At 36.1% G+C, this 14,404-nt stretch overlaps 1 protein-coding gene across 6 annotated transcripts in view; it reads left to right on the top strand.

Moving 5' to 3' along the window:
- Window positions 1-14,404, top strand: part of LOC132701621 (protein groucho-like) — a 135,775-nt gene that overhangs the window by 13,347 nt on the left and 108,024 nt on the right. For all 6 annotated transcript variants that reach the window (XM_060669719.1, XM_060669715.1, XM_060669720.1 and 3 more), the window contains exon 2: window positions 4,401-4,498. In XM_060669719.1, coding sequence (XP_060525702.1) covers window positions 4,401-4,498 — 98 coding nt within the window. The remainder of the gene's footprint in view (window positions 1-4,400; window positions 4,499-14,404) is intronic.

The following is a 14,404-nucleotide window of genomic DNA, read 5'->3' on the forward strand; positions in this document are numbered from 1 at the left end:
TGAACAACCACTATTTGAAATCCTGCCTACGTTTTTGCCGCACCCTGTAGATTATTTTCCAAATAGAACGTGATTTGATACAAAAACACACCCGGTTTCATTTTTGGTGATATTTTACAAAGCATGACGTACGTAAATGCACATTACACTTATTACAAACGTAAATTGTGTGGGTGTGGCAGATTCTATATATCCTTCGGGCTTTATTAGCATGATCAATCATGAGGTACCTTGATTATCATAACGCATTTCATCTATGGCATGTGCAAGATTTCTTTGAGTAATTGTTTTATCAGTTTTTAAAAGTCGTAAAGCAATGTAAGATTTAAAACTACCTGAGAAATCTTTTGTTCGTTGACAATATTATACAATTTCCATGCATTCACTACTAATCTATCCAGTGAGTTACAAAATAACGGCCACCACCATTTTTTTCCAAATACCTGGCACCTGTAATTAGCAATGTCGTTGTCATATAAATCTACCCCACCCATATATCTATTGTATTGAGCAATTACATAAGGTTGGGGTATATTTACATCTTTCCGTTCTTTTATATTATAGCGTTTTACATTTTGGACAGAATCTACACTAGAAACATTACTTGCCACGGTTATAACTGAATTGTCGGCCAACGGACAATAGAAATTTTTGATTCAGATTCATATGCTGAATGATAGGATCCGCGGTCTTTTTTTCCAAATGATTTACAATTTTCCATTGGACATTTATTTGTTCTATTTTCCCAGATAGTACCGGTGGCAAAATAACCATTAGTTTTTAAATGTACAAATAGTTTGAATGATGAGAAAAAAATGTCAAAAAAAAATTGCCACCAAAGTTTGAAGCCAAAGCGAACTTATAACATTTTGCCGGAATGGCGGCCAAAGTAAGGTACCATTTATTCATCTATGGATAAGTTGAACGAAAATATGCCAAACATCAAAGAAGGGTATAACTTTTGAAAATTTATCATTTTTATCCAACAGATTATTGTCAGGTAAGGGCAAGTTTTGCTTTATCAATTGGAATCTATTGCGGCTCATACATTTTTTTATAAGATCAATTCCTTTGTCTTCATCAGTAGACCAAGAATGCTAAATATGTGGCAATGAATGATAACCCGAGAACAATAAAATGCCTACATAATTTAAAAGTTCATTTTTTGGCAACTAGAATTCATGGCGGTTATTGTCTTGAGCATATTTTACAGCAAATTTTAAAACCAAATCAATTACTTCATCATAAAAAAACATAAAAAATATTTCAAGCGAAGTTTTTCCAGAAATCCTGTTTTTAGTTCCTCACATGATCTAAATTCATCCGATATAGGTGTGTGAGTGTACTCAATCTAACCTTTCTTCCATTTGACGGTAGAAACAAGCCTGTCGTTCCATTCAGGAACAGTAGGTCATTCAGGTTCAGTAGTTGATGAATTACAGGACTGTTGAAGGACAGCTGTATCATTCAGTGTATGCAACTCGAAAGTTCCAACTATACTAGTTGGTTCCCCAAACTCTTGTAGATTTATGTTATTGTTCATATCTTCTTCGTCAGTCAAGGCATCCACGTCGGGTGGAATATAGACTGCGTTAATATGTTCTGTAAATATTTTTTCACGTTATTTTTAGCATAAATTTACATGGAATGGAATGCTACAATATATAAAAATACGCAAATCCAAATAATACTTACGACTTTCATTGTTATTGTCCTCATCCATCACGATCGCCTCCATAGCCGCCTCTTATTCCTTTTGAGTCAAATACCTCGGAAATGCCATATTTGACGAACTGTAACGTTCACTGCACACACCAATTTTTGGATGTTTATTCTATATGCGCTGATTTGTGTAGATTTGCAATAACAAAGTTTTGTTTCACAGATGAAGCCAGTGTTGCATTCACGCACCAGTAAATATTTTCAAAAAATAAAGCATAATCAATAAGTATTTCCAATGTGGAAAAAATGAACTTCACCACAAATCCAAAATATTTTTTTTACTATTTTGGATTTACTTGTGATGATGAATCATTTTATAGGATTTCTAGGATTTCACTGATTTTGTAAAAATGTAATGTAAAAATAAATGTTATGTGTAAAATTCCTTCGCAATTAAAAACTAATTATAAAAGTATATCGGGTGTAACCAGAAGGTCGAAACACTCTTTTATACGCCTGGACGCAGCGATTTTAAATTTGGGTGACTTAATTTAGGCCAATCATTTTTTTAAAAATTTTATTGAATTTTGAAAACACATCTAGGCGCTATGACCAAAATAAATACTGGTTATGGAAAAAATTATAAATCAAACTTTTCCTTCTGTGTAATTTTTTTTTCAAAGAAACTTCCACTATTTTCAAATCTTATGTATACAATCTTTCAGTCTCCGGCGTCGATTTTTGATTAATCGAAATTGCTGCTGTTTTGCCATCCAGTTGGCTTCTTCAGAGCTCAATTGAAACTGCCTTTTCCTCTTTGTCTTTGGCAAATAACGTTTAATCTTCGAAACTAATAATTATTTGAGATAACTTACTTTTTTAAAATAGCTGGAACTATCTTTGCAACATTTTGAAACCAAAATTTTGAAAAATCATTTATTATTTTGATCAATAAATATATTTTCCTAAAATAAAATATTATGCAAGTGAGCTAAAATTTTATTCAGAATTTCTCACCACTCGGCCCTGCAAATAGTGTTAACCGCCTAGATACTAGAATGATATATAAATAATAAAACAAAAATAATAAATAAAACCGCCTTTATTTTAAGCTCTGCGAAGGTAAGCTGAGCTGTTAACTTAACCGAGTGAGTAACAAGACATACAACATACATACATACCAGAATATATGCATATGCAGATGTAAATTTAAACAAAATAAAAACTAAAAAACACACAATAATAATACTGCATATAAAGGAAAATTTTTAATTATCCCGGCATTTTTCCGTAAAAAAATGTTTCCTAATATGAAATTTAATAGGGGAAAGAGAGATATTCTATGCTTGGTTAATCTGAGGCTATTGATTAAGCAGTCTAACAGATAATTTTTCAAAGAAACTTTCACAGGCTACTGTAATACTATTTACAAATCTTCTGGATTCCACCTGCGTCGGTTGTTGATGAGTCTTAAGGCTCTTTCATGTTCTTTGAGCCGAGTTGATATTTTTCGACCGCTCTCTCCAATGTATTCTCTAGCAGAATATCTAGCTGATGGTTTCGTACGTAATTCCTTTCATTTAATTGAACAATTAAAAACCATTACATTGAATTAGAAACTAATAATAATAATCTCCAATTCTTAAATTTTCTTGTCAATAGAAAGTCAGACCTAACATTGGGTCATTCTACACCTAAACCTACACCCACAGACCCATACATTAATGCATCGTCATATTATCATACTATCATACTATAATATAACGTCAACACAAATTTACCACTTGTCCAAAAATCTCCCATCTTCGAGCCGTCAGAGACAAAAATCCGTTTGAAATACCAGGAATTTACAGCATTCCATACATATGCGGCAAAAATTACATTGGAGAGACCGGACGAAAAATATCAACTAGGCTGGAAGAATCTGAATCTACGACAAATAGGCGCATCAGTAGTTTGCCGGACACAATCACGAAATCGGATCAAATTTTATTCGATAAATCTAAAATTCTTGCATGTAATTAATTCTTCTACCAAGGAAAATCTGTAGGAATCTATAAGCAACTAAACCATCTTAACAGCGACTCAGGTGGGTAGCTTTCACCACGCCCCCTTCAAACAATATATTAGCAGGTACAGAGTAGAATGCCAGTTTTAGTTAAGATCTCAAGATGCCGACAGGATGATTGGGCAACCGTCAGTATGCTCGATTCATCTACAACTGACGCAGGAGGAATCCAGAAGTTTTGTAAACAGCAGTCTAACAGATGTGTACCAGATAAAGCTTTTAATCGTGGTCTTCCTAATTTTGGGTATTTCATACTGGCAGTTTAAACGAGTTCCGCGGCAATGAATGGAATTTTTACAAGCCATGAGGGACATCCACCTTTAAGTAGTTTGTTTAGAAAACACGCCAAATGGTACATGATCGATTCGTTTAAGGTGGTGAATAAATCGAGGAGTTGCGGACTTTTTATTACAATAATTTCAATAATAATTAAGTCGGTGCTACTGCTTTCCAGAGAGTTTTTTTTACTTAATGTTCAGAACGTTTTTATTTTTATATGAAATATAAGTTTATTATCAAAGATTATAACAAATTTTTTATATTCTTTATCAGATGGAATAATACCATTCCCAAATATATCCACGTTTTGAGCGGCCCAATATTTAGGGGCCATTGTAATAATACATATATAAATATTATTATTCTTATGTTACGTTGTTTTGATTTTCAGGGTCCATCGCCACAAGGTGGTCAAATTAAGTTCACAATAGCGGACACTCTGGAACGGATCAAAGAAGAATTTAATTTTCTCCAAGCGCAATATCATACGTAAGTAGAATTTTGAAAAATTGAGAAATAAAAAAACAATCTAGGCCAAAGTGGTGAAACCTCGCTTGAGATTATTCATTCTACTCCTGTTCGTTAAGGCAACCCGCTTGTAGTGCGAAGTTAGGCGAGTAAATATTGGGTAAAATTGTATCTCTTTAATTTTTGTTTGCATATATTTCTACAAAAAATCGACAAAACGAACGAAAAGTTGAAAAGGGCTATTAAAGGTTTTTGGTTTTGTGTCCGGTAGCAAGTCAAGCAACAATTAGTTTTGAAATACTGAGATATTCCACTTTATCAAATTATTTATATACTCCTCGCATTTGAGCTGTCCTATATGGTCGACAAATATCTAACATAGGAGAAGGGGAGGCTATATAGATAGGATTAAAATATTTTGACTTTTATTAACGCATTAAATTAAAATATTTCGACTTTTATTAACTCATTTTTTATTTTCGGATCTCGGTTTCCACAGGGTAAAAACAAAAGTGATTCCTTGTTTAAAATAAAAATACTTTGTTATATATTAAGTTGGGTCAAAAGAAAAGTGAACACACATTTTGTTTTTGTTTTTAATTGAATGGTAGGATTGAATTAGATTCCCTCTACCATTCTTCCTAAACTAAATTTATATAAAAAATTCCGCAATGACTTAAAAAATATGTATTTTTTATTTTATATTTTATTTCAAAACTTTTGTCTTCTGTATTTTTTTCATACACTTTTTTTTTCGAACACTACAGTGAATACGTGAAAAAAAAAAAAAAAAAAAAAATATATATATATATATATATATATATATATATATATATATATATATATATATATATATATATATATATATATATATATATATATATATATATATATATATATATATATATATATATATATATATATATATATATATATATATATATATATATATATATAATACTAACATTTGCATTTAGAAATCATTTAGTTGTTCACATATTTTCTTAAAAGTATAAACTTTGTAAATAAAAACAGTAAATTTTCTCGATGTACGAGGTTATTTTCTATATTAATACAAAAGTTCTACAATTTTTGCAGTATTATGTTTTAGACCAGAGTTGGAAGGCAGTAGCAAGTTTTTTATTTTTCAATAGATCACCCCATATATTTTCTGTTATAACGAAAAGTTTAAATTTTTGATTGACTAAGCAGATGTTGATGGAGTTTGTCAGGCGTTCAGTTGTCAATATTCATTTACGAAAATGGGTTACTCAGAATAGGAAAAGCTTCAAAGCTTATCTGAAGGAAATAAAATTCAACGCTTACAATATTGTCAAGAAATGTCGAGGAATATATCACGTTCCCGATTTTTTGGAAAAAATATTTTTGCTGTCGAAACAGCCTTCACGACGGCAGTTACGAATAATCATATGTACAAACCCATATAAAATTGAACCAGTAAAAATACTGGGTCGTAGATGGGTTCCTGTGTGGTTGCGTGTTCCTGTGTGCTAGCTAACCAAATAATCGGACCGATTTTTCTTGATGGATATCTGACATGCCCTCGATATTTAGATTTATTTCAAGAAAGCATTGAAAATTATTTGGAAGGCCTTTCAGTTAGCCAACACATTAACACAATAGCGGTCCAGTTACTGTATACCTAAATAACAGACAAGAACATTGGATAGGTGGACTCAGGTTGACCCATCACGAGAAAAAGACCTTTTGTCAAAACTTGCTACTGTTTCTCAACTTTGCAATGTGAATTTTACAAGTCTCAAAGATAATACTGCAACAATTATACAATTTACAAGAATAACGCCTATGGTACGGTTATATAAAAAAATAGTCTTGTACGTCTATGGTCCTAAAACCCATTTCGTTACATAAAACAAGGGAAGTTAAAAAAACGGTTTGTATGCCTTGTGACTTACATTATTTTGTCTGTTAAAGATTTGATTCCATTTTATTATTATTTATTTATTGTTACTTTTTAATTTCATTTCACTTTTTTGAACTTTAATTTCAATTCTATTTTTTTTCAAACTTCTATTGTATCTTAACTTCGTTAAAATGATTGGATGTCAAACAACAACTGTTGTTGTTTAAAGGACTGTTGTTGAACAACAGTCCTTTAAACACAAGCGGCTAAATTACACATTTGCCAAGTCTGGACAACATCTTTTGATATTTACCGACTACAAATAGATCCTATCTATCAAGTTATGTAGTAGCGAAATTTGCTGACAAATATTAAATATGTTATATAACTTTGATGTATAGTAGTGTTTGTTGTAAGTGTAGAGACGGTCTTCAATAGATGGATTACAAAGAAAACATCAATTTGGAATGTTTTTGTTTGTGCATGATGGTTAAATTGCTTATGCTCGCCAAGGGGAAAACATTGAAGAATAAAAATTTGAGTTGTTGCGAGTGCCCGATATTTATAGCGTAATTTGGAATTAAAATGTGTATTGAGTTTCGGGACTTTTGGGACTACTGTCGGTAACTAGAATTAGGTCCCGAAAACCTTTTTGGTCCCGGGACACTATTGTTTGACTTGACTTTTCTCAGCACCCAAAAGCTAGAACGTAATAGAGCAATATAATTAACAAAATTATTGCCTGACATATGACATTTTGTTAAAGTAAAGGTTGGGTAACTCAAGCAGTCAAGTGTTGTCCTTCAATAAGCTTTAACACTTGCACATGTACATCGTCCCGACCCAGAGCTTTCTTCCATTAACCTGACAATCTCATCTGTCATCCAGTCGTGTCGTTTTTGTGTTTGGCTTTGTCTACTATATTTTCTGCATGAATTTTTCTCTACATGTCTTCTTGCTTCTTTTCATTGCTGTTTGCGCCTTCATTTTATTTTTGTTTTTGTACATTTCTATTTACATCCTTGGAAACGTTTCTCGTGATATTGATGTCTCTCAATTGGTGCGTATCAATCTTGATTTTTCTTGTTGGTTTCTTTATTTTTTTGAGTTTGATCTTAATATCCGCTACTAACAGTATCCGCTACTAACAGTAGAATCCGATTATTTAGTAAAGAGTACTTTGATGTCATTGCTTTCTGTGCAAACGTGATTGTCGTCTCTCACTCTCTTCTGTCTGTCTCGAGCAGCGGTAATTTGTTCTACCAGTGGCGTGATGTGTAAGATGTTAATAAGAAACTAATTATGCGATGTTTTTATTAACATTTTTTAAATCTTACACGCATTTACATAATGCCTCAAAACACTAGGGTACTAAAAAAGGTTTTGTTTTGAAAGAAGTTACATTCAAATATATTCACAAGCATCAAATTAATAAATTTATTGTTGTTCGCAGTAGTAATTTTGTCGTCAGCAAAAAAAACTGAAATTATCTTTTAGAAGCTTTTCCTTATTTGTTTAATAGTAAGTAATACGATAATAAATAATGCAAATAAAAGATGTTTTTTTCACAAAGTCGTTATAGGACAAAAAAATTCGGTTGTATTTCTATTCTGAATTTGATAGAACAATACCCTGCTGCCGGAACTGTCAAATTCAACGTCACTCGGAGTATCCAGAATTTACTGTGAACTGCATACCATCAATCGTATCGTCCAATACATGAGTTCTTGTTCGTGTTTCGTCACATGCTTGCAAATTTTAGCCCATTCCTCAATAGTAACTTGTGAAAAATTATGCCTTGCAAATACATTTTTATACTTATTTACTGAAAAAAGTATATGATAAAATTTGCGATTTGAATAAGTTTTCGTTAATATTGACATTTTTTTACTGGTTTCTGTAAAATATTTTTAAAAAGATATATTTTTTTTACCTGATCGAAAAGTCAACAATCTATTTTCCAATCAATCCATTTTCTCCTCATCGAACCAGCTCTTATCTTGTGTATGGCTACTATGTATATGTGTTTCATCTGTATATAACATTCCACCCTTCGCCTCTAAGTGTCGTGATTTCTATGAAACATTTTAATTCTTTTGAAGCGGATAATCTGGTTTTCAAAGAAACTTCCACAGGCTACTGTAATACTTTTTATGAAACTTCTGGATTCCTCCTACGTCGGTTTTTATCGAGTAGAACTAGCTAACGTTATTTTACTCTGTACTTGCTTTTATATTGTTTGAGGGGGACGGAGCTAAATGAGGGGCATAAACACTGTCTCTGATGACTGATTGGTAGGTAGATACCAGAGTCTCGATTAGGATTGTTAGGTTGCTTATAGATTTCTATAGACTCTCAGATGGACTCTCAGATTTTCTTAGGGATTTAAACTCTATACACCCAACATACGTTTTACCATTGAAATAGAAACTAATAACAACCTCCCATTCTTAGATATTTTTATCAATCAGACCATCAGATCATTGTGTTTACAGAAAACCTACGCACACAGACCGATACTTTAATGCATTGTCAAATCACCATACGACCCAAAAATCATCGGTTATCAACTTTCTTGTTTACAGAGCCGTAAAACTCTCTCCTGCACAATTATGATACTTTTATATCTAGCTCTCATGTTTAATATTTTAAATTACATCACAAAACAACAAACACATTAATAAATAATTTACTTGAAGCTCATTTGGCCCAACAGAATCCTTAAAGAACCAACGCTTATCATTTTATGAAGCAAAATCCCTCTGTCTATTTTTTAGGAAAATGGATTATCTGTTTCAGATAAAATTATGTTTTCAATAACTAGAGTAAAACATATAACGGTTAATATAATTTTTCTTCTAAAATCGTCATATATTCTTACAAAATAAAAAACAATGTACCTTAAAATTTGTATATTTCCGTGAGCTTTTAAAAACAATATCAACACTTTTAAGGCGGGAACACATGTTACTGACGTGTTGTCCTATATCGTGATGCTACGTCACGCTGCATTAATCAAAACAGTGTATTTAAATGTGCAGCGTTCACATTCATCTGATGCTACGCTGTCTGACCCGTTCTGACATGTCGTGTCGCGATAAAATGCAATCGAACCAGATTTTTGTCGCCCGCCAACACAAGCGTTAGAGCCGTCAGAACGTTCTCGACCTCAAGTAGCAGCTCTTCGATTTTTTAAAAAATGGATGTAATTGTCCTTATTGAAATCGTAAGAAATCATCAATGTTTATTTAACATAAATTCTCAGCATTACCGAAATGAAAATATGAGACGGGAGGCATGGAAAGAGATAGCAAAAGACATGAAGAGTACAGGTAAGTTAGATTTTATTCAACATTTTAATTTATGTTTTATTTGAAATTTATCTGATGAGCTTGAGATCATGTTGAAGAATGAACGCAAACGATATATGTACTGCATATTACGCGTCATGATGCATCAGTGTAATATGTTTACGGGTCATCACGACATAACGTATCACAACACGTCAGAACAGTGTGTTCCTATCTTTAAGCAGTTCACAGTTTCAAATTCGAACCGACACTGAGCGGGAGAAAGTAGCTGTGCTCGAAACCACGTGATTTTGCCCAGATCGAAATGGGTGCGAGCCTACATTTGCACCCGCATAAGTTTTTGATGTAAAAAGACTAAACAAAAACGAAGCGAAAAAATTAATAAAAACAGACCTAATATTTAAACTTATTTGTTTTTGTTATTGTCAATTAAAGTAACAGTACTTGTTTAATATTTAATTTATTAACTGATGCAGAATATCTCAAAAACTACTTTTTTTTAAATCAACAAGAGACAAAAAAAATGCAATTGCACACTTTAACACACATTTCGGCGCTTATTTCTAAGTATATATAATTATTGACATTTTCTATTTTAAATAAATTAGGCGGGCAATATTTTATTATAATTTTATTATATTATACTAGGAATGGGAATGGAATAGAGATAATATAATATGTGCTGTGGTTTGCGGACTCACATTTAAGAAGGGTTCAGAGGCAATCAATCACTAGAACCTTTACGAAATAGTTATTTTTATGACCGCAACATTAATTAGCAGCATTTCTAGCATTACAAATTAATAACTCGCTCATGGGAACCATTTATTGTGTTGCCCGCGCTTTTAATTTCCATTATTGTTTTACGATTGCAATATAGGAGATTGGATGGATCGTTGTGATTCTCATGATTGTAACGCGCGTTTTAATAAACTGATGCATTTGCGACCATAACTGAGTCGTCAGTAGAAGAATAATCTTCATTGCATCAACATCGCCATGTACCAAGAACGCGATCGCACCACGGAATACTAAAATTGTGGCGATATTTTAAAACACGACCCTCAGTCTAGCGGAAGTCAGATGGGGCCACTCGTAGACACAGTATTGGCAAGAAGGGTATCGGTAGCGGCCGCCAGCTTTTAAACAGTGGAGAAGGGCGTGGGGAGTTCTTATAAGGGCGCCACGTATTTATACACTACCTAACCCGCCAAGGAGATAGAGTTTATTACTGTGCACTCGACTTCCCACTAAATACGAAGCTACCGAGCTTCGACACTAAACGAGGGTGTCTATAGTTACAACACAATCGAGGGTCATTACTAATAATTTAAGTTTACATACGTTAAATGACCTGAGCTGACTCAGGTGTATAACCGATAGATAACCGTAAGGTTTCACTCGTCTACTCTCCTAGCTCCAACCTTCCTAGTACGGCACTGCTGCGTACGCTTACACCGTGTTGCGGACACGAACTTCTAAGTGGTGCGCGTGCTGCTCGGGAACGTGTAGTACCCAAACCGAGCCAGTCATAAATCCAAACGCGCCAGGTAGGAGGCAGGTAGAACAGGCAAGTCCAATATCCAGAAAAAAAAAGGAAGATCCAAAACAGAGAAAGAACCAATCGGAAATTAAAACCGGGAACTAAACGCCAAGTAGGAAACCCTGTAAACAAATTCCTCAGTTTACAGTGTACTATAGCGGAAGATTCTTACCTCTAGCGAGGGTTTTCACGCTTCCGCTCGCTTAACGACTCGTGCAGCCTGAATACAACACAAACCAATGGCCGCAATTACCACAACTCCAAACGACGGAAGCTAACCGGCTTAGCGCCTCTATGCACAGCAGTGTTATAGGATCCCTAGTGATCGAAGGCGGAATCAATAGCACGTGGTGGTGTGAGCCGATAATCCCACAAAATGGTGCGTGAGCTGTTCAGCCAAATCCCAATAAGCCCTGGAACGGACTCACTCGCCTCCCTCTCGGCTTCTACACAACAACTCACACGCAGCGGTTTTCGCTTTTTACTCCCCAACAAAAATGGGTTCCGGGTGCTCTTCACCACAGAAATACAAGCGAACCGCCAGCAACACTATCCACCACAACTGCTTGCTAAACGATTACTCCAAAATGGCTAAACGATTGCTCCGCGAGACATCCTGCCGGAAGTACGTCGTAAACCCGAAAATACTATCCATCCCACTCGCACACGCGAAGAATCCACTTTAGTATCTCTTACTTTCGGAACACTACGGCTATAAATGATAAACTCAACCTACAAAAATATAGCCGACCCTCCGCACACGTCAAACACCTCATATACCAATAACCAAGTGAAATTGTTAAGGTGGCGCTAGTGAGGCTAACGGCACCTGAAATTACCCTACTCTCCATGAGGACTTGGGTGAGGATAAATTATTAGAATTAGTATGACCGAGGAAGTAAACTTTCCGCACCCACAAATCAGCAACCAAACCTACCCAACAATAGGGGTGAATTATAGTACCCACCAAACTAAAATTTTAGGTGACCTGCCAAACAAAAAACTAAATAGGGTGTTCCCTTAAAGGACTCTATCCCCGGTCTGCCACACCTCTCCGAAAGGGGCTGAGGCAGCACGCAGTAGCGACCACCCACTATACAAGCACAGCTGCCACCAGTGCTTAGCCGACAAATCGCCCCCAACGCCTGCCCTCCCAATCGCAGACTATTGGCACGGAATCCGACAACACCAGCCTCCAAAAGGGCCTGTAGTGCGAAAAATTGATCAACCCCTAACCTAACCTAACCTAATAAAAAGGGTACACTCAAAGTGATCCTAAACAACCCGTGATTCCGCAATAGAGAATTAAAGCACCACTGGGGTAGTCCGGCTGGAACCGACGCCCCACACTTACAACGATAACCATTGGAATTCTCTACGACTATCAAAACCACTTACTAACAAGACGGGGAGAACCCACAGAACCAAGTGGTGCACGCACAATACGAGTAAGCCCGTGATGCGGAAACTACTCGAGCTCTTGGAGGACTTCTACCTCCTCTGGTACCCAGAGTAGGAGTACTCTAACTACCAACTGCAGAGTAACCGATCAGAAGAACGCACGAAACAACACCACAACTCTACAGATGGAGGCCCCAGCCTACAGGGCCGGACCCGCGTCTTTCACACTTAATCCGGAGGCTCCGCCGCAGACTTAAGGTCTTTAGCGTGCGAACTACCACTCAAGACTTCCCCAGACGGTTCCTGGAGTTCGTACGTCCACGGAGAAACGTTCCGACGAATCAGAAACGGTCCAAAAAATTTTGGAGCTAACTTGCTAGAGAAATATTTCGCTGATAAACTCTCTGACCCACGACGAAATCGGGAACTCGCTTCCGCAAATTATACTTAGCAACGATTCTCTCCGCAGCAGCCTCCAATCTTCTCTTAACTTCAGCAAATAAATTCCGGAAAGCTCCACTTTTGCTCTCGCCAGCAGTCTGAGCACCATTTTCGTTATCGAACAGATCTTTATTAGAATAGTCGTCGCCAGATAAGCACATGTTTCTGCCAAAATTCACAAAGAATGGGGAAACTTTGGTGGTCTCGTGAGTTGCGGTCCTAATCGCACAGGCCAACCTGTGAATCTGATCATCCCACTTCCTATGATTATCCTGGACATAACAGCACAGCATGGTTTTTAAAGTTCGATTAGTTCTTTCCGTCGGGTTAGCTCTTGGATGATAATTGGAATTGTATTGGATTTTAACCTGGAAACTATCTGTGAACTTTTTAAATTCACGGCTTTTATACTGGGGTCCGTTATCGCAAAGGAGAAGCCGGGGAACTCCGAAAATCATGAATACTTGCTCCTCTATACGATTTATAACCATTTGTGCTGTCGCGCTACGCATAGGAAACACCAGGGAAAACTTACTCAAGTAATCAGTGACCACAAGGATCCAGGAATTACCCTTTGTAGATCTCGGAAGCGGTCCTACCAGATCTGTGGGAATTACTTCCTAGGGTCGAGAAGGTTTAGGGTGGGAAATCATCTGATCCCTTTTTCCTTGAGGGTCACACTTGTGAGCCGCACAAATCTGACATCTACTCACATAAACAGCTACATCTTGACGCATCTTTGGCCAGCAGTACTTTTCCATTAACCTATGGAAGGTCTTATAAACACCTCCGTGGCCCGCAGTGGGTGGATCATGGGCTGCTGCAATAAGTCTCCGCCTGTCGTCGTTTAGGATGACGAGCTTCCAATAATCACCTGGGGCAACAAGATCAGGGTACTGCTGCTTAACATACTTGTACAGCTTCCCATCTGAATACCTCCAATTCATAAATTTCAGTGGAGAACCTGTAACTCTACTAACCATACAATTGTACCACCGATCTCTTATATCAACGCGCCGAACTCGTTCTTCACGAATTTCATCAACAACCGGTACTGCACGAGACATGTCCGGAACGGCCAGATCTTTACCCTTACGGTGAATTATTTCGAAGTGGTACTGCTGCAATTTAACAGACCAGCGAGTGAGTCTTCCGCTAGGCTCCTTGAGGTTGTGTAGCCATTTCAAACTAAAATGGTCCGTAATAACTTTGAAAGGAATACCCTCAATATATGGGCGCAGTTTTTCTATTGCCCAGACCACAGCTAAACATTCGCGCTCGGTGGTATGGTAAACTCTTTCCTGTTTAGTAAGCAAGCGGCTCAGATAGCACACCACTCTGTCGCC

The sequence above is a fragment of the Cylas formicarius genome, unplaced genomic scaffold, assembly GCF_029955315.1.
Source record: "Cylas formicarius isolate icCylForm1 unplaced genomic scaffold, icCylForm1.1 PGA_scaffold_4__25_contigs__length_36172078, whole genome shotgun sequence".
In the NCBI taxonomy this organism is placed as follows: Eukaryota; Metazoa; Arthropoda; class Insecta; order Coleoptera; family Brentidae; genus Cylas; species Cylas formicarius.